The 20,448-nt window shown below is 39.9% G+C and overlaps 1 protein-coding gene across 1 annotated transcript in view; it reads left to right on the top strand.

Moving 5' to 3' along the window:
* The window catches only part of LOC133536470 (phospholipid-transporting ATPase ID-like), a 118,152-nt gene that overhangs the window by 55,862 nt on the left and 41,842 nt on the right, over positions 1-20,448 (top strand). The window contains exons 25-37 of the mRNA XM_061877020.1: positions 2,363-2,478; positions 2,548-2,712; positions 4,654-4,765; positions 4,899-5,004; positions 6,885-7,035; positions 7,121-7,304; positions 7,369-7,592; positions 7,740-7,823; positions 10,650-10,895; positions 11,095-11,233; positions 11,314-11,444; positions 14,108-14,349; positions 17,453-17,959. Coding sequence (XP_061733004.1) covers positions 2,363-2,478; positions 2,548-2,712; positions 4,654-4,765; positions 4,899-5,004; positions 6,885-7,035; positions 7,121-7,304; positions 7,369-7,592; positions 7,740-7,823; positions 10,650-10,895; positions 11,095-11,233; positions 11,314-11,444; positions 14,108-14,349; positions 17,453-17,465 — 1,913 coding nt within the window. The 3' untranslated portion in view covers positions 17,466-17,959. Of the gene's footprint in view, positions 1-2,362; positions 2,479-2,547; positions 2,713-4,653; positions 4,766-4,898; positions 5,005-6,884; positions 7,036-7,120; positions 7,305-7,368; positions 7,593-7,739; positions 7,824-10,649; positions 10,896-11,094; positions 11,234-11,313; positions 11,445-14,107; positions 14,350-17,452 lie in introns of the transcript that reaches the window.

The following is a 20,448-nucleotide window of genomic DNA, read 5'->3' as shown; positions in this document are numbered from 1 at the left end:
GTAGCGAGCAGGAAAACAGAAATCGTAACGTGTAGTACAAAACAAACTGCAAGCAGGGGACAAAGAACAGTAAGCTACAAACATCTAACGGGTATAGCTTACCGCTACGCTGCGAATACAAGACACGGCACGACACGACAGGAGTGACAAGAGCGACATCGACAAGACAATAATCCAGCACTGACTCGAGGACAAAAACATACTCAAATAGAATCGGGTTGACTGAAACCAGGTGCCAATCGGCCGAAGTTGAGGGGAAAACGGCACACAGGGAAAAAAAACAGGAAACAGGCAAAATAAGAGCGCTGACAAGAACTAAAAACAGGAAATACTAAATACACACAGAGGAAAAACTGAAACACAAACAAACTGTCAGTGGCAAGCCTGACAGTTTTCAAAGTATACGCAAACAATTAGCGAATTTTCTGGACCATAGGGCTCACTGCCGATGAGCGGGTGTATTTAGGTCTTTTTGCCATGACAACAGCCGTGCTAATGTTGGAACCCATTTCCTCAGCGTATCAGCACATTGAGAAGGAAATAGGCACTAGCCATATCCACATCCGAAATATGTTTTTCCCTGTCAGTTCAATGACACATGGACATACAGGCTACTGGGCATGTATTTCCCACGTTAGCCTACATGTCCATGTGTCATTGACCCGGTTAAGCATGCTAAGCATTAGTTGCACTAACATACTTGCTTTGTTAGACAAGATCATAGTCTGTATTGGACAATATAGTTTACTTACTAAATTTCCATTTCCATTTATTACATGTAATAAGAAAACGTAAATGCCTGACTTACCTATCAAGGAGAAAGTTAGCAAGTTTGGCATCAGATGAAAAAAAATTTCAATGGTCTCCATCTTTCGAAGGCATCCCCCGATACAAAATCCTGTTTTTTTTCCTGGCTTTGTCATGAATAAGTTGAGAATGGTAAATTTTAGATTTACTAAGGTCTGACATGTTTAGTAACTTTACCAGTGGCCGTATCTAGACGAAGATGGCGGTGCGTAACTGACAACCTTGATGTGACACACTCACTGACTTTGTAATTGGTCAAACGGTGGTGGGCGGGACATCGAAATGAAAACAATAGCAAGATTTCGGGGCTGTAAATCTAATTTTGAAATAAGCATATCCTGGCTGAACTACTGTTATCAGTTATAGAGGTATTGGAAAAGAACATGATTTACGAATGCCTTTTGACATATCATTGAGTGATGACTTGACATGAAATGATTACCGTATTTTTCGGATTATAAGTCGACATATACTTTGGAGCGATTTATGTGTGAAATTATAAACACATTACCGTAAAATATTAAATAATATTATTTATCTAATTCGCGGAAGAGACGAAGAAAATGTCAGCAATGGTCCCACACACGTCAACCAATAAGAATTCGGCGGGGGAGGCTCATCGCAGAAGTGCATTGTGGGTCATGGGATGCTAACTGCTATATGCTACTGCCGTAGCTATTAAAATGTATCATTTCATCGTTGGCGGTAACTTAAAAAAACTGAGAAGGGCTGAAAAAAAATTGGACCGAAAAGGAAATCATGTACTGCAGGTTACAAGCTGGACGTAGTGAAATATGCAGCAGAAAACGACAAGAGGAAGCGGCGCATACCTTTGGAGTTGGCATCGACATTGAGGAAGAAGATTTCTTGGGATTTATGGATTAGGAGTGACAGATTGTTTGGTAAACGTATAGCATGTTCTATATGTTATAGTTATTTGAATGACTTTTACCATAATATGTTATGTTAACATACCAGGCACCTTCTCAGTTGGTTATTTATGCGTCATATAACGTACACTTATTCAGCCTGTTGTTCACTATTCTTTATTTATTTTAAATTGCCTTTCAAATGTCTATTCTTGGTGTTGGATTTTATCAAATATATTTCCCCCAAAAATGTGACTTATACTCCAGTGCGACGTATGTATGTTTTTTTCCTTCTCTATTATGCATTTTCGGCCGGTGCGACGTATACTCCGGAGCGATTTATAAATCTGAAAAATACGGTACATGTGGCTCTTTTAAGTTGAGTAAACCTCACTTCTTAAATCCTGAAGAGATGTGCTGAGTAAGGTTTTGACCGCCCGTTGCTTTTCACTCAATTGCTAGCACTGCTCAACTAATGTTCAATCGGTGGGGGTTTTATAGGATGTGGTTCGAGTCCAGCGTGTGCAGGATGACCATTGTTACATAAGTAAATCTTACTTTATCTTATTATTGCGTTCAATAATCTGAAACTAGAAAACAAATCTCTAATACAAGTGTGTTTCTCTGCCTATTAGATCTTGACACATTAATCAATTTCATCAAGTGTCTCCCACTGTAATTTTCAGTGCGTGACCCTGAGGGGAAGCTGTTTCTATTCTGCAAAGGAGCAGACACTGTCATCTTTGAGAGGCTGCACTCCTCCTGTAACAAACTGATGGGCATCACCACCACACACCTCAATGTCAGTGTTATGTCAATATACTATCAAGGCAAATGTTGTTGTGATTCCTTCTTTTAATTCTAACTTTAGGAGTACGCAGGCGACGGGCTTCGCACATTAGTCCTGGCTTTCAGGGATTTGGACGAGTGCTATGTTAAGGAGTGGATGCAGCGCCACCACCAGGCCAGCACCGCCATTGAAGGAAGAGAGGAGAAACTTGAACAGCTATATGAAGAGATCGAAAAAGACTTGTTGGTTGGTTACAATGTTTCACACTCAGACATAATGAGGTGTTTTATTGGCAATTAAATACGTTTTTTTTGTTCTGTACAGTATGTAGGGAATAACTATATTGTGTTCGACACAGGATTATTTAAGATCCTTAGACTTCTCAACTGTTTTTAGTCGATATACTCACATTTTTCAGCCATAAGTAATGTGTTGTTTTTTTTTGCAAAAAAAACAACTGACTAATAGACGCACCATGGAAAGCTCTTTAATTTGCCTCCTGCAGTTGTTAAAGACATGTTAAATGTACACATTAAGAAAAAAAAACTGGCATTCAGTAGATTTCATCCATCCATCCATTTCCTACCGCTTATTCCCTTTCGGGGTTGCGGGGGGCGCTGGCGCCTATCTCAGCTACAATCGGGCGGAAGGCGGGGTACACCCTGGACAAGTCGCCACCTCATCGCAGGGCCAACACACTCACATTCACACACTAGGGCTAATTTTAGTGTTGTCAATCAACCTATCCCCAGGTGCATGTCTTTGGAAGTGGGAGGAAGCCGGAGTACCCGGAGCGAACCCACGCATTCACGGGGAGAACATGCAAACTCCACACAGAAAGATCCCGAGCCTGGATTTGAACCCAGGACTGCAGGACCTTCGTATTGTGAGGCAGACGCACTAACCCCTCTGCCACCGTGAAGCCCTGTAGATTTCATATGTACTCTTAAAGAAGTAGTTACTGGCATACAATATACAGCAGACCTGGACAAATTAAGGCATGCGGCCCGTTAAACTTTTCAATCTGGCCCACCGGACATTCACAAATAATCTTTTTAGGTTTTTAAGATGGAAAGTGTAGCTGCCATTATGATGTGCAGTCATGTTTTCTAATGACCGTAAGTTTTGAACTATACAAAGTATATCAATGGTTGGAATCTGCGCTTTTGCATGATATACTCGTTACTATGGTAATTTAATTAGTCCCTACGGTAATATAATTAGTTACTATGGTCATCTAAGTCACAGCAGCTCAGACGAGGCACCAAGCAGTGTGGGTGGGGAGCGTATCCACAGAGTGTTTCCAGAGCCTGAAATGTGGGTGTCAGGGACAGACGCGGAAGGAGATTTTTACACCAAAGTTCTAAAGCTTAGTGATATATCAGATTGTAGATGGGTTGTTTTTTTTACCCTTCGCGTTCATATTCCGCTATGTTTGTTGTATTTCTGTTGCGTTTCGCTTGATTTTAAAATATGTCCATCATATGCCACACTCAGCCAGGATGTGATATTTGTTGTCAATATTCAGTGTTTTATCCTTCATAGTTAATATTGTAAATCGCACATTCTTTATTTTCATGTACATTCTGGGTGTCTCATTCAGTGAAAAATGTTTAAATTCCAACCCCTTTTTTTAAGGCGGTGTGTCATAAAGTTTTTAGCATTCAATAAGTCTTTATTGTAAGATTTTGTATTCCTAAAAATAGCAACCTAAAATCCCTAAAAATAGCCCCGGACAATTTTTTTTTCTCTAAATTTGCCCCCCCAGTCAAAATAATTGCCCAGTCCCTGTATACAGCATTGCACTTACCAAACGTGCAGTTACACAACATCACGTCTTGCAAAGCATCTTCCTGCTGAAAAGTCTTGAGTGATGTACGAGGCAGCTCCCCCTGCTGCAGTCACAGCTGCAGCACTCTTTTCTGCAGATTGCGCCATTAACCAAATTTGTATTTCTAAAAACAACTCATTATTTACACTTTTATGCAGTCGAGGTCAAGCGATCTGACCTAATGTTTGTTTTCACTGCTCTACCAGTTAAAATTTAGGGAAACAAATATGCAAAGAGGAGTGCAGTTTGTAAAGACTTAAAGGCAATCCCGTGTATTAATGGCATGGTTTTACCGCTTAATGATACAAATGAAATATATTGTATGTCTATGACCACTTTATTTACATTTTATTTAGCTTCTGGGAGCAACAGCAGTAGAAGACAAGTTGCAGGAAGGAGTCCCAGAGACAATAGAGCAGCTGGCTAAGGCCGACATCAAAATGTGGGTGTTGACTGGAGATAAACAAGGTTGGTATTCATAGTATTGTGATTGTTAAACATATTGAATCAATGATGTTATTCTTTTTGGAATGTGTGTTTTAAAACATATTTCAAAGGATGACAGATTGATTTTTATAAATGCCGTTTTTTTTTTCTCAAGAGACGGCTGAGAATATCGGCTATTCCTGCAACATGCTGCGGGAAGAGATGAAAGAGGTGTTTGTGGTGTCTGCAAATACATCAGAAGGTGTCAAAGAAGAGCTACGGTATGTTTACGATAGTACTAGCTGTTTATTGAGTCAGCTCCACATCATACATGTAGCAATAAGATACATACATCTCCGGTGAACAGTCTTGTGCTCAATGGCAATATTATTATTTCACAAAAAAGAAAATAAATTAAATTAAACATATCTCAAAAGGGTAATGGGAAGAAGTATAAACTTTTGAATTGCTCCCTTTTTTTTTTTACTTAGTTACCGTAACTAATATCCAGTTTCCTCCGAACTACATTTTATCACATTCATCTGGATCCACATAACTCAATTTGCCCAGAACAATGTGCCTACAATTGTCAATATATCATCAAATACATACTCAAATTCAAAATACCCTTAGACCTCGCTATACCGAACCAAAATAATAGTTTTGTACTGTTTCTTTAAAGGCTCATTGTTTGAATGGTGTTTGAACTCATCTCTCAGGCTGTTCCATATTTCACCCCACAGACTGAGACACAAAAACTTTTCCTTGTGCTAAGGCAGTGGTGTCAAACTCAAATACGGAGTGGGCCAAAATTTTAAACTGAACAAAGACGTGGGCCAAGGGTTGAACAAATTAACCTTTTAATAGGGACCCCAACAAGTTTTGCATTGAATATTGAACAAGCAAGGCTTATATAACTTTATAGTGACATGCAAAATCGAGTTTCAAATAATAATAATAATAATAATAAAATATCAATAATTATTGCTCAGTTTGCTACACTGATTTGCTTTAACACTGAATAGAATAGAATGAAATAAAACAGAATAGAATAGAAAGTACTTTATTGATAGAATAGAAAGTACTTTATTGATCCCTATGGAACAAGCAACGCTTATATAACTTAATAGTGCAAAATCAACTTTCAAAAAACAAACAAAAAAACATCAATTGCATATTAAATACAATTTTAATAAAAACATTATTTTCTATTTGCAGCCTTTTGAGGTAAATATCAACATTAACTTTTTCCACAGGCTAATACATATGAAAATAAATGGGGGGGGGGGGGGGGTAGTTGGTAGTGGGGGGTTTATATTGTAGCGTCCCGGAAGAGTTATTGCTGCAAGGGGCTCTGGGTATTTGTTCTGTGGTGTTGCAGTGCGGATGTTCTCACAAAATGTGTTTGTCATTCTTGTTTGGTGTGGGTTCACAGTGTGGCGCATATTTGTAACAGTGTTAAAGTTGTTTATACGGCCACCCTCAGTGTGACCTGTATGGCTGTTGACCAACTATGCCTTGCATTCACATACCTGTGTGTAGAAGCCGCATATATTATGTGACTGGGCCGGCACGCTGTTTGTATGGAGGAAAAGCGGACGTGACGACAGGTTGTAGAGGACGCTAAAGGCAGTGCCTTTAAGGCACGCCCCCAATATTGTTGTCCGGGTGGAAATCGGGAGAATGGTTGCCCCTGGAGTTTTTCGGGAGGGACAGTGAAATTCGGGAGTCTCCCGGAAAATCGGGAGGGTTGGCAAGTACCGGTGAATGGGGTGTTACAGCGACACCGCCGCTGTATAGTACCGGCGGGCCAGCTCTAATGTTAATTTGATATTGCCTCAAGGGCCAAATGAAATTACACGGCGGGCCAAATTTGGCCCGCGGGCCAGAGTTTGACACCCCTGTGCTAAGGCGTGTTTATCTTTTGCCACTCCTCCGAGGTTGTATCCCGCATCTCTTTCTATGAATAAACTTTGAATATTTTGCAGGCAATTGTTAATTTCTTGCCTAAACATGATGAGCCCTGTCAAACATTCTACTAAATCAGGAACTGGATTGTCTTTTAGCAGGACTCAAAGTGCTTATAATGGTCATTTGCGGTCGTGATGAACCAAAACAATACATTCGCAAGGTTGATTACTCAATCTGGTCTTGTTTTTAGGAGTGCTAGAAGGAAAATGTGTCCAACAGCGGCCGAGGAACCAACTGTGACCAAAGCTCGTGCAGGCCTCCTCTGGCTTCGGAAGACAGAAACTGTGCCTGATGACAAAGTGGACGGAGAATATGCTCTTGTTATCAATGGACACAGTCTGGTAAGAACATCAATTACTGATTATGCTAGTTTTATTTTTTTTAGCCTACTCTAATTAATTTTTGGATCTTCCATTTCCTCCTCAGGACTTTGCTTTGGAGAAAGTCTTGGAGTTGGAACTGTTGATGACAGCATGCATGTGCCAAACAGTGATTTGCTGCAGGGTCACACCCCTGCAGAAAGCCCAGGTGGTCGAACTGGTGAAGAAATATAAACAGGCAGTGACTTTGGCCATTGGGGACGGGGCCAACGATGTCAGCATGATCAAAGGTAATTTCACAGTCACATGACCATCTTAGAATTCAACTATCCTTACTTGCTGTTTCTCCATCAGCTGCACATATCGGTGTTGGCATCAGCGGCCAGGAGGGCATGCAGGCTGTCCTGTCCAGCGATTACTCCTTCGCCCAGTTCCGGTACCTGCAGCGCCTCCTGCTGGTGCACGGGCGCTGGTCCTACCTGCGCATGTGCAAGTTTCTCCACTATTTCTTCTACAAGAACTTCACCTTCACCTTTGTGCATGTCTGGTATGCATTCTTCTGCGGGTTCTCGGCACAGGTAAGAAATATTCAACAAAAATACGGTTTCATGTGTAACTTTGCACTATAAACAAAAATTCACAATCATCACACACAACATTTGCCTGAATGTAACATTTTTTTATAAATCTTGTCAATCATTTAATTTGGCTGTTCTAATTTATAGACCGTGTATGACCAGTGGTTTGTCAGCATGTACAACGTACTGTACACGGTTCTCCCAGTTGTTGGCATGAGTCTCTTTGACCAGGTATGCAATACACTCCACTGATATTTCACTTAGTACACCTGCATAAAAAAACAGGATCAGGTGGGGTACATTTACAAAAACTGCATTTACTATAAAATCTTATACTCTAGATGAGGGGTCTCATACTTAATTTTCCTTGGGGCCGCTGAAGGTTGAGTCCGACCGCACAAAATATTCATTTAAGAATCACATTTTAGCCACTTGACTACATTTGTGAACTACTTCCACAAACAGCTGTAGTAACTGGAGCCATATAGTAGGCTTTAGGTCATTACATTTTACTGTAACATTTGATATAAAAATAACAATAGGAAGTGCTACTTCAGGGGTCTCGAACTTCTTTTCACCGAGGGCCACATAGCAGTCATGGCTGCCCTCAAAGGTCCGCTTTTAACAGTGAATGTAAGAATATAAAAGTACAATTGTCTCATTATATTATTGCCTATGAATTTGCTTATTTGATTTTTGTACATACAAATTGATGGATAACATGCTTTGAAATTGTAAGTCAAGGTGACAAGCATATTTGAAGTATTTATTGTTATACGGTATAAACTAATTAGGTGTGCTAAAAAACCTTTTTTTTTAATCACATTCGAATCCCGATTTTTTTTTTTTTGTAATTTTCCGAAATCTAATTTATTTATTTCCATCCATCCATCCATTTTCCACCACTTATTCCCTTTTGGGGTAGCGGGGGGCGCTGGCGCCTATCTCAGCTACAATCGGGCGGAAGGCGGGGAACACCCTGGACAAGTCGCCACCTCAACGCAGAAATTATTTATTTATTTTTGACAAATCAATTAAAAAAAACAAAAAACATTTTTCAGGCCAGCTCTATGTTTACTTGGTGCACATACAGTATGTCTCATACATCAGTACTCCAAAAGGAGGTTTTGTAACTTGTAAGCTGTTTGGTTAAGGTGTAGTTGTAATTATACCAAATAATACATTGCAAAAATCAGTTTGAATCAAGTATCGATTATGAATCAAATCCTCACCCCGAGAATCGGAATTGAATGGCAATGTCAGGTTTAGACACTGATGACGTATATTCAACAGACAAGAAGCAAGGAATTAAACAGAGACAGAATTCGATTTAGCTCATTTAGGAGAAAAGTCTGGGCTGTACTCTTTGTACAGTCTTCCACCACACTCTGAAGAAAGATTGTACGCATCCTCTTTTATCTGGACTTTCCCTAATTACATGGCAACAGCTGTTTTTAAAGGAAGGGGGGTCGTAAACTGCCGTGCCTTTGGTTACAAAACAGTTCAAAGAAAAGGTGCCTGGATGGGGGTCAGGTCCTGCTTCCTCTCCGCTTTGCAGATCTCGGGTCAAGACAAAATAGTTGTGTGGACTACAATACATTAAAGAATCTGACACCTTCATGTCGCTTCCCATCCTACACAGTGGAGTTTTACAAGACTTTTGATTGGTATGATCAAAGACAACTTTTGTCCTCTCGCCGGCAACTCATGGCAACACAAAGTTGCGTGATAACTTAGATAGAATTATTCTGACAGGCAAGGTGCCCAAAGATTCCCACCAATAACAATTGAATATTTGTTTTATCAAAATTTAAAACATATATGAAATTGTATGTTTTAAATCCATTTTTCTGTCAAAATGGAAACAATAAAAACATTTAGTAAGAAAAATTAAGTATGGACATTATTCCCAGGCTTTTGTGGGCCACATTAAATTACGTATCGGGCTCGATCTGGCCCCCGGGCCTTGAGTTTGACATGTGTGCGCTACTTCATGCAGACGAGGGACACGGCAGAGTGGGCGGGGAAGCGACAGGCCTGAGACCTCGATGTATGTTCTGCAGAACTTGTAAATCCCACATTCTATATTTTTATGTACTTTCAGACTGTCATATAATTCAGTAAAAAAAAAAAAAAGTAAATTCCGTTTTTGAGATGGTCTTTTTAGTTTTTTTACTGAAAAGACACTCAGAATGTACATGAAAATACATTTGGGTGTGGGATTTACAATACTACAATACTAACTATTAACAATAAAACACTTAAAATTAAGAATATATGAACGTTGCTCCTCTACTGTCGACCACCTCCTTGATCGACATCTTTTATAATCGAGCAAGAGCGACAAAGATGCAAAGGGTAAAAAACATGAACACATTCGATATAATATCCCTGTTTTGCAGAACTTTGCCTCCGTCTGACACTCTGTTCATGCCTTGTCTGCATGAAGCAGAGCTTCGAATGTTACTCAAAAGTGTCGATTCTAACCATTGGAGTCATTGTTATAGTTTGAAAAGATCCAGCAGGCTGCATTGAAATGTTAATTATGTTGTATTATGCCAAGGGAGCCCAGTTAAATGCTTTTTATGCTGTTTTGCAAGAGCCATGTCATGTGATTTCAAAATTGACACCTCATTGGCTGGTTCTGAGACAGGATCGATCGCTTCAGTCTTAATTTATCGGAAGTAAGTCTTGCTTTTTGAAGCAGCCAATTTTTTTACATGGAATTTTTATACAGTGTTAAAAAACATTTGTAATAAAGACACAAATTAACTTCCATAAGTTTCCAATACTACATTTATTTTATATTTTTAAATGTAATTTATTTAATTGGGACGGTGCACATTAATCAACACTTGTATTGATTGAATTGTCAATGCGCCGGACTTAGCATAATGCTAATTTTTAACTACTGTATTAGCCCAGAGTGTCTAAGCCACAATGACACCAAACTATAGTTTAGTAGACGGTGTCATAATACTGTCTAAATAAGTTTGTTGATTGACTTGAACTTACTCTTTGTCGATTATGTTTTTCCTTGTTTCATCCAACCTGCAGGACGTGAATGATCGCTGGAGTAGCCAGTACCCTCAACTTTACGCCCCGGGGCCTCTGAACCTTTACTTCAATAAGAAGTCTTTTATGCGCTGCATGATCCACAGCTGCTTCAGCTCCCTCGTCGTTTTCTTCATCCCTTGGGCGGCCATGCACGACACGGTGCGAGATGACGGAAAAGATATCGCGGACTATCAGTCCTTCGCTTTACTGGTGCAGACGTGTCTCCTTGTTGTGGTCAACATCCAGGTGAGGAAGTATGCAATGTGTCTGGTTGAAGAATGTTTATCTTTTGCGGTAGATTGTGGCCAAAAGTCAACTCTTCATCGTAGCATGGAATCTCAGTTTAACCTATTTTCATCCATTTTTATAAACAATAATAATATGAAAACCAGTTTGATCTTACAGTAGACCGCATCAATTAATATGTGCTCTGAAAATATTGCAGCTTTGTCTGGACACCTATTACTGGACAGCTGTAAACCAGTTCTTCATGTGGGGCAGCCTGGCAATTTATTTCCTCACCACGTTTGCCATGCACAGCAACGACATGTTCTTCATCTTTGCCTCCGTTTTCCCCTTCATCGGTAAGTCACTAACGCATTTTATGAGAGGCTGTGTTTAGTTATTATAGTATCATCTGGTTTATTTTGCGTTGGGACTGCAGGTACAGCCAGGAGCTCCCTCAACCAGCCGAGCGTGTGGCTAACAATATTCTTGACATGCCTCCTTTGTGGTTTGCCAGTGGTGGCTTTCCGATTCATGATCATCCAGCTGAGACCCACCATCAATGACAAGGTACCTTCACTGGATAATGCTCTCGAAGTAAAGATGGAGTCTCAAAAGAGAGACGAGGGAAGCTGAAGTTATTAAATATACTTTTGATATTTGGCCACCATTAAACACTGTATGTTGTAAACCAGATGAGCTAAGTAGAGTGCAGCTTCCATGAAAGTACCAGTAGAGTGGAAAACCAAGTAGCCTCTATATTGAAGCCAAGGGCGTAGAATTGGGTAGGGACGCTAGGGACACGTCCCTACCAATATCCAGCCGCTACTGTGTAGTCACTATCAATACAAGCGCTGCCCGTAATGTTTAGTCAATGATTATGGCACAGAAAGGGTTAAATGTCGGTCTCTGCTAGAAGTCCCGCCTCTAACCTAAATATCGCTCCCTGATTGGTTGCCGCTTTCATGCTAACTTACGTGTGATTGGCTGTCCCCGCTGTCACTCCTCACTGTGGAAAAAACAGTCCCACCTATCCAGACGTTAGCTCCAAATTAGTACTGCATCTCGTCTTTTCCTCTGCTTTTTTTCCAGGTGAAAGTCAATGCTCAGTCCCCTCTACCATTGTTAACCCTCCCCGTAGGTGAAAGTTAACCTTAAACATGTGAATTCAACTTCTTTAGTCCGTTTTTTAACATCGTAAAAACATCAGCTGTCTTTTTCTACGGACTGCAACAGGCCGTTGTCATGGATACATGACAACAACATCCGTTCATACCAGTCATACGTGCCTGAGGCGGAGTGATAGCCTACGCTGTGATAAGGCTTTAGAATAGTAGCCGTGCTCAATATTCAAACCACGGTTAACAGCCAATCAGATCACCGGATTTCACCTTTCCGTTTTATTTTTTTAAATTTTTTTTAGTTTCATGTAACATATTTACAGTACAAAAGCAGCAATAGAAAGAAGTAAATGAAGGGAAAAATTGTGAGTGATTTAAACATAAGTTGGGGAAAAGATTATTACAGTTCATTTATGTTTATTTACAATGTTGTATTGCAGGAATGTATTTCTGATGTTGTTAATGGACAGTAGGCTATGTTCATTGACAGTATGATGCACAGTTGCACTACAGCCCTACACTAAAGAGTAAAGATGAGAACTCTTCCAAGTTGTCTCTTTTGCTTTCATTTTAGTTACTTTACCCTATAACATCTGCATGACGTGAAATTATGATTGCTAATGTAAAAAAAAAAAAAAAAAGTAAACTTTCAGAGTGCTGCCTTGGAGCACTTTTGTGTCCCCACCAATCTCAAAATCAAACCTACTCCCTTGTTATTATCATATACAGTAGTGGTCAAAAGCTTACATACACTTGGCTGTCTTGAGTTTCCAATCATTTCTACAACTCTTATTTTTTGTGATGGAGTGATAGGAGCACAATCTTGTTGGTCACAAAAAACATTCATGAGGTTTGCTTCTTTTATTAATTTATTATGGCTCTACTGAAAATGTGAGCAAATCTGCTGGGTCAAAAGTATACATACAGCAATGTTAATATTTGGCAAGTTTCACTGCAATAAGGCGCTTTTAGTAGCCATCCACAAGCTTCTGCTTGAATTTTTGACCACTCCCCTTGACAAAATTGGTGCAGTTCAGCTAAATGTGTTAGTTTTCTGTCATGGACTTGTTTCTTCAGCATTGTCCACACAATTAACCTCTTAATCCCCAAGCTGTTTGTTTGCATGTTTTTTTAATTTCTCTTTGCTATGTGCTTATTGGACCCTAATTAGAATGAAAACTAAAAATCATCCTTTGATATGATGTACTTAGTCCATAAGTACACAGACGTGTACTTCATGTTTAGTGACATCCATCCATCCATCCATCTTCTTCCGTTTATCCGAGGTTGGGTCGCGGGGGTAGCAGCCTAAGTAGGGAAGCCAAGACTTACCTCTCCCCAGCCACTTGGTCCAGCTCCTCCTGGAGGATCCCGAGGCGTTCCCAGACATAGTCTTCTCAACGTGTCCTGGGTATTCCCCGTGGCCTCCTACCGGGCGGACATGTCCTTAAGTGTCAAAGTTTGTTGTTGACGAACCCCGAGATGGAGGCAGGCATGGGGGGAGAAAACATGATTTAATATTAAGTACTAGAACAAAACCAAACAAAGGGTACAAACAAAAAGCACGCACGTGGGCGGATAACAAACAAAAAGGCCAAGCGTGTAAGCTAGCAGGTATCTAGCAGGAAATAGAAGTCGTACTTATAATAACAAAACAAACTGGAAGCAGGGAACAAAAGACAGTAAGCTAAAAACATCTAACTAAATATAGCTTACCGCAACGATGCATTGACTCGACAACATACGACACGACAGGTAGCAATGACAAGAAGTGACATCGACAAGACAATAATCCAGGACCGACTGGAAGACAAAGCAGGTACAAATAGGAGCGGGCTGATTGGCACCTGGTGTCAATCAGCCGCATCTGAGGGGAAAAAAAGCACTCAGGCTGAACCAAAATAAGAGTGCTGACAGGAACTAAGGACAGGAAATACTAAACACACAGAGGAAAACCTAAAACACAAAGAAACTGTCAGTGGCAAGCCTGACACTAAGTTGTTTTTATGCTGTTATTTCCATGGGTTTCAAAATGTTCATGCAACATTTCAGCCATATTTTCGCACGTATTCAGATTTCAATGATTAAGGTATACCGCTGTAATCTCTACAGGTGAGACTAAAGGTACGTAAGGAGGCGTTGCCTGCTCCCGCTCCTCGCCATCCACCCGCAAGGCGTAGCAGCACCCGGCGGTCGAGCTACGCCTTCTCTCACGCTGAAGGCTACGGTGATCTTGTCACGTCCCGCAAGTTCCTGCCGAGATGTCCCGTAAAGAGTCGGCCCGCCCTTTTCAATAATTCCCCTTTGGCCCAGAACAGACCTCAACTCTACCGTACCGTGACAGAGGAGACCAGGTGACAAAGTAATAATGTTATAGACATCAGTGTGCAAGAAATATATTATACCAGAGGTAGTTAATGGGGCTTCTGTGAGCCCCTGGAGGTCCTTAGAGGTACTGCAGGAGCGTCGGGAAATGTTCCTTGATTTGACTTTTCTTAAATCCGCTAATTTAAAACCATGAACGCCCGTTGTCTGACTATTTTTCTATATAATATGTAACTAGTAATAGTTTTTACATTTATTCATTTATTTCTAGTAATGACATTAAAAAAAAAGAACAAGGTAGACAATACATAATAATATAAATGAATATAATGCAAAAGATAATGTACAGTATGTAAGCTTGATTGTCCAGTTTTGTCTGAACAATGTCAAATTTGTTTTTCCCTACTGTTAATCCCTAACAGTAGGGATTAAATGCATTATCTTTGATGATTTATTAAATCCCTACTGTTAGGAATTTACCAAGTAATTAATAAGTAGTAACATTATTCTAGCTGGTGGTGGTATTCTTGTCTATTTTAGGGTTTAAGTCAGGGGTGCCCATTACGTCGATTGCGAGCTACCAGTCGACCGCGGAGGGTGTGTCAGTCGATCTCCAGCCAGGCTTTTAAAAAAAATAGACCTAAAAATTAGTGATCATCAATCTTCACCAAGACGTCACTTAAATGACATTCACGGTACCGGAGGGTCTTGTGAGATGACGCTGGCTGCTGCAAGATCATTATTATGAAAATATGACCGAGAGGAAGGCGAGAAACACTTTTTATTTCAACAGACTCTCGCGCCGTACCTTCCGTCAAAACTCTAAAGGCGGACTGCACATTTCCTATCTTCACAATAAAAGCCCTGCTTCATGCTGCCTGCGCTAACTAAATACAGAGTCTCGGAAAACTGGCGTGCACAAGCGATCCCTCAGAAAGCTGGCGTGCACATCACTGGTGCACGCCAGCTTTCCGAGACTCTTATTTTGTTAGCGCAGGCAGCATGAAGCAGGGCTTTTATTGTGAAGATAGGAAATGTGCAGTCGGCCTTTAGAGTTTTGACGGAAGGGACGGCGCGAAAGTCTGTTGAAATAAAAAGTGTTTCTCGCCTTCCTCTCTGTCATTTTTTCATAATAATGAACTGGCAGCAGCCAGCGTCATCTCACAAGACCCTCGGGTGCCGTGAATGTCAATCAAGCAAGCTACGGAATTTGCCGCCAATGTTTTTCTTGTAAAGTGTATGGAAGCTGGATGAATTAGATACCAAAAACCAACCACTTTCATGTGGTATTGTACAGAAAGGAGAACTTTTTTCTCCTCCATTTGAAAATGTGGGCGTTATCATCATTACTGTCTGATTCCAATCAATGCAAGTCATCAGAATCAGGTAATACACCAACTTATATTCTTGTCTTTGTGAAAGAAAGACATCTATATGTGTTACACATGCTTGTATTATCATTAAACACATTTAACTTGTTTACAAAAATGTCTCTTTCATAAATAAATAAATATAAATGATATATATAAATGAGGTAGATCCCCTCGAGTTGGTCAATTGAAAAGTAGCTCGCCTGCAGAAAAAGTGTGGGCACCCCTGGTTTAAGTGTTTTAGTTTTGAGCAAGTGACGTACACTATATTTAAGTCATTAAAACACCAAGAATCATATAAAAGGTCAATTTACTTTAATGTTGTAACGAAAAATTGCTCTTTTAGATCCATCCATCCATTTACTACCGGTTGTCCCTTTCGGGGTCACGGGGGGTGCTGGAGTCTATCTCAGCTGTATTTGATCAATAATGAAATACACTTGAATGAACAGAAACATATATTATGTAATTTCCTGTTTCATTTATTGGCTTAATCTCAGTTGAAAGTGTCCATTCATATTTTAAAAACGATTTCCAGTATTACAATTATTTGGTTCACTAGAAATGGAATTGTTTAGTTTTTCTTGGTATTTCTTTCTTTCTACTCCTCTGTTGAATATTAACGACACACATTTTTAATAAATGTACTTACAATAAATGAAAAAGGAATATAATAGGAAAATAATTAAAAATTTTCAGGCCACGATACTGGTACAGTATTATTTTACTGCAGTGGTTCTCAAATGGGGGTACGTGTACCCCTGGGGGTACTTGAAGGTATGCCAACGGGTATGTGAGATTTTTTTTTTAAATATTCTAAAAATACAAACAATTATAAAAAATATATTTATGGACTAATAATTCAACAAAATATGAATGTAAGTTCATAAACTGTGAAAAGAAATGCAACAATGCAATATTCAGTGTTGACAGCTAGATTCTTTTTGGACATGTTCCATAAATATTGATGTTAAAGATTTCTTTTTTAGTGAAGACATTTTTAGAATTAGGTTGATGAATCCAGATGGATCTCTATTACAATCCCCAAGGAGGGCACTTTAAGTTGATGATTACTTCTATTTGTAGAAATCTTTATTTATAATTGAATCACTTGTTTATTTTTCAACAAGTTTTTAGTTATTTTTATATCTTTTTTTTCCAAATAGTTCAAGAAAGACCTCTACAAATGAGCAATATGTTGCACTGTTATACAATTTAATAAATCAGAAACTGATGACATAGTGCTGTATTTTACTTCTTTATCTCTTTTTTTTTTCAACCAAAAATGCTTTGCTCTGATTAGGGGGTACTTGAATTAAAAAAATGTTTTCACAGGGGGTACATCACTGAAAAAAGATTGAGAACCACTGTTTTACTGGACCACAATTCAGAACTATAATTGTAAATACATGCATGCATGAAAACCTTAACTTAACTTTTTTTTTTGAATACATTTACATTTTTCACAATTGCGTTTCAAAAATGTCAAATGGTAAATGCCAACCCATCTCTCCACTTGGCTTATTTGGTCCAGAAGCAACATTTTGGTGGGAGGCCCCACATTACAACATATTTTTCCAATCTTTTTTTTTTTTATGTGTTTACACCATTGCTTTACTAAATGAATAAACAAAAATTAATTAATGTAAAATAAATTATGTAATTTATTATTTCAGTGAAAAATAACAAACTTAACATAAATTAGCAAATCTTCATGCAACAACTCCCACTGTGGACTGAAACCAGTATTTCTTCCTTCCAGGACCAGTGCATGAATTGCCCCCTTAGGATTAATAAAGTCGTTTGGATTTAATGACAATGACAATGGGGACAGTGACGATGGTAAGGAAAATGTACTATTAGAAATATAACAGTGACGGAGAGATAAAGGGCTAGGAATACGTTTGTGATCAAATGTATTATAAAGCCCCCCTGTCATTCTGTAATTTACATTTTACATGCACCTCCTCAAGAAAAATGGAACCCTCCACATAATACTGTATCTTAATTAGGGATGTCAAAGTTAATGCATGCAATCAACCACAAAAATGTATCTCATCATTCACGTATGAATCCATTTTTTTAAATAAGCTTTAATAAGCTTGTTTGCATAAGTGAATGTTAAAGAACAGGTCATACAGAAACATTTGGCATCGAGGTTATGGTTTATCTATCGGCTACATCAGCACCTTGTTATTTGCAATGTGATTCTTCATAATGTGCACTCCATACTAAACTGTTACCAAGTTTTGAGCTAATAAATGATAAAGTGACACACTTGAAAAATGTTCGAGTGTGATGTATTGACAATAAAATTAGATTTGTGTCAACATATGTTGTTGTTTTTTTTAAGTTGATTTTAAGCAGTGCTTCCTAAATATATTCTGGTGCGCCCCCCGTAGGAAGAGGAAAAATATTTTGCCCCCCACTCTCGACAGTGAATATAAATATTGTAGAAATTGTGTATGAAATTTTTATAACTATACCTTTGCATAACATTGTAAGTGTATTAACATTGAAGGGAACAACACGGCGGTCTTTCCTCGTCTCCCACCGTTGTTACAGTCAAGCCAAGTGTTACACAAGCTTTATTGTATTCTAAGACGGCAAAGATGTTCTTATGAATGTAAAATACTTCCTTGTGGTCTACATAACATGGGTTCTTTGGTCAAAATGTTGCATAGATAATGTTTTACAGGTCATCTTCAAGTAGCTGTCTAAGCGTCTCTTCAGGATGCAGCGTCTTCTCCCCGTCATTTTGGTTGTAGCGTGTAGCGTGCAAGGATGGGAGTGGAAGAAGTGTCAAAAAGATGGCGCTAACTGTTTTAATGACATTCAGACTTTACTTCAATCAATAACTGAGCAGCTTCTCCTCATCCGTGGCTCACTAGTGCAACAACAACGCCCGAAATTTGCCCCGTGAAAAACCGTCCGACCGGAAATCTGTAATAACTAAAGTTCCTTGGGTGAATAATGTCAACTCACTACACCGGTATGTTTTAGCGCATTCATTGTGAGTGTACTGACAGATATAAGTGAGAACTTTACACTACTTTATAATTGAAATGGCAACAGTGGAGGATGAATGTCACATAACAAGAAGGTAGAAAAAAAGAAGAACCTTATGACTACGGCGTCAGCACAGGCTACAAAAACGGACATGCGTAAATTTTCAGGACTTATGCAGATCCCAAATGCACATCAGCAGGTACCAGAAGGTAAAAAACATTGTTTTGCATAATATTGCGAAACAAAACGCCAGATAATGTCTGCTAATGGGTGCCAATTTGCGGTCCTGATACACACACCATAGTAATACTGGTATGTTTAATGCGCCGGGATTCCATCAAGCGGTGTGGCTTCATAGCTTACCAAAGTCATACTAAAAACATTTTGACCAATTTCTGAGCACCGTGTGTATTGTTCTCTATTCTCAATGGAACATTTAAAGTTGTTGAGTTGTCTACTGGCGTCATCTTGCAGTCCACACGTATCGCTTATGTATGACTGCCATCGACTGGTCACACTTTTCATTACACCATGTACCAAATAAAATGTTTCGAGGTCGGTAAGCACAACCAGAATGATACCGTACATTAGGCGCACCGGGTTACAAGGCGCTCTGTCGATTTTTGAGAAAATGTAAGGATTTTAAGTGTGCCTTATGGTCCGAAAAATGCAATGCAACATAAATATAAAAACACACATCCATCCATCCATCCATCATCTTCCGCTTATCCGAGGTCGGGTCGCGGGGGCAACAGCCTAAGCAGGGAAACCCAGACTTCCCTCTCCCCAGCCACTTCGTCTAGCTCTTCCCGGGGGATCCCGAGGCGTTCCCAGGCCAGCCGGGAGACATAGTCTTCCCAACGTGTCCTGGGTCTTCCCCGTGGCCTCCTACCGGTTGGACGTGCCCTAAACAACTCCCTCGGGAGGCGTTCGGGTGGCATCCTGACCAGATGCCCGAACCACCTGATCTGGCTCCTCTCCATGTGGAGGAGCAGCGGCTTTACTTTGAGTCCCTCCCGGATGGCAGAGCTTCTCACCCTATCTCTAAGGGAGAGACCCGCCACACGGCGGAGGAAACTCATTTCGGCCGCTTGTACCCGTGATCTTATCCTTTCGGTCATGACCCAAAGCTCATGACCATAGGTGAGGATGGGAACGTAAATCGACCGGTAAATTGAGAGCTTTGCCTTCCGGCTCAGCTCCTTCGTCACCACAACGGATCGGTACAACGTCCGCATTACTGAAGACGCCGCACCGATCCGCCTGTCGATCTCACGATCCACTCTTCCCTCACTCGTGAACAAGACTCCTAGGTACTTGAACTCCTCCACTTGGGGCAGGGTCTCCTCCCCAACCAAACACACATTAGGTACAAAAAATATAATGTTTCAGTAAAAACTATTTAAAAACAAGTCCAGTGCCCAATATAATAGTTTCCCGATCCTTTAAAATGGACAGAAATTCAGTTCAGGTATCTCAGATCCTTTAGTAATTAATTACATGATAATGGAGCGGCAAATCTGAAGACTTTTTTTATTTATTTTTTACCAACACGCCAAGGATGCCAAGGGGTGCTATGAAGTGCTGCCAGCTATCCATCACCCCAAAGAGGAATCAAGCGGTGGTGAAGGCGTGGGGTGGGGTGGGAGGCGGTGTCCATTGTCTTGGCTGTGTTGATGTAGTGTCTATAGGCCTGTTACCGTTTTTGCATGCAAGCAAACGTTTGACTCCAGGTGTCGTTGAGGAGAG

Source organism: Nerophis ophidion, linkage group LG17 (assembly GCF_033978795.1).
Source record: "Nerophis ophidion isolate RoL-2023_Sa linkage group LG17, RoL_Noph_v1.0, whole genome shotgun sequence".
Taxonomy (NCBI): Eukaryota; Metazoa; Chordata; class Actinopteri; order Syngnathiformes; family Syngnathidae; genus Nerophis; species Nerophis ophidion.
Note: the sequence above shows the minus strand (reverse complement) of the source record. Positions and strands in the feature narration are given on the sequence as shown.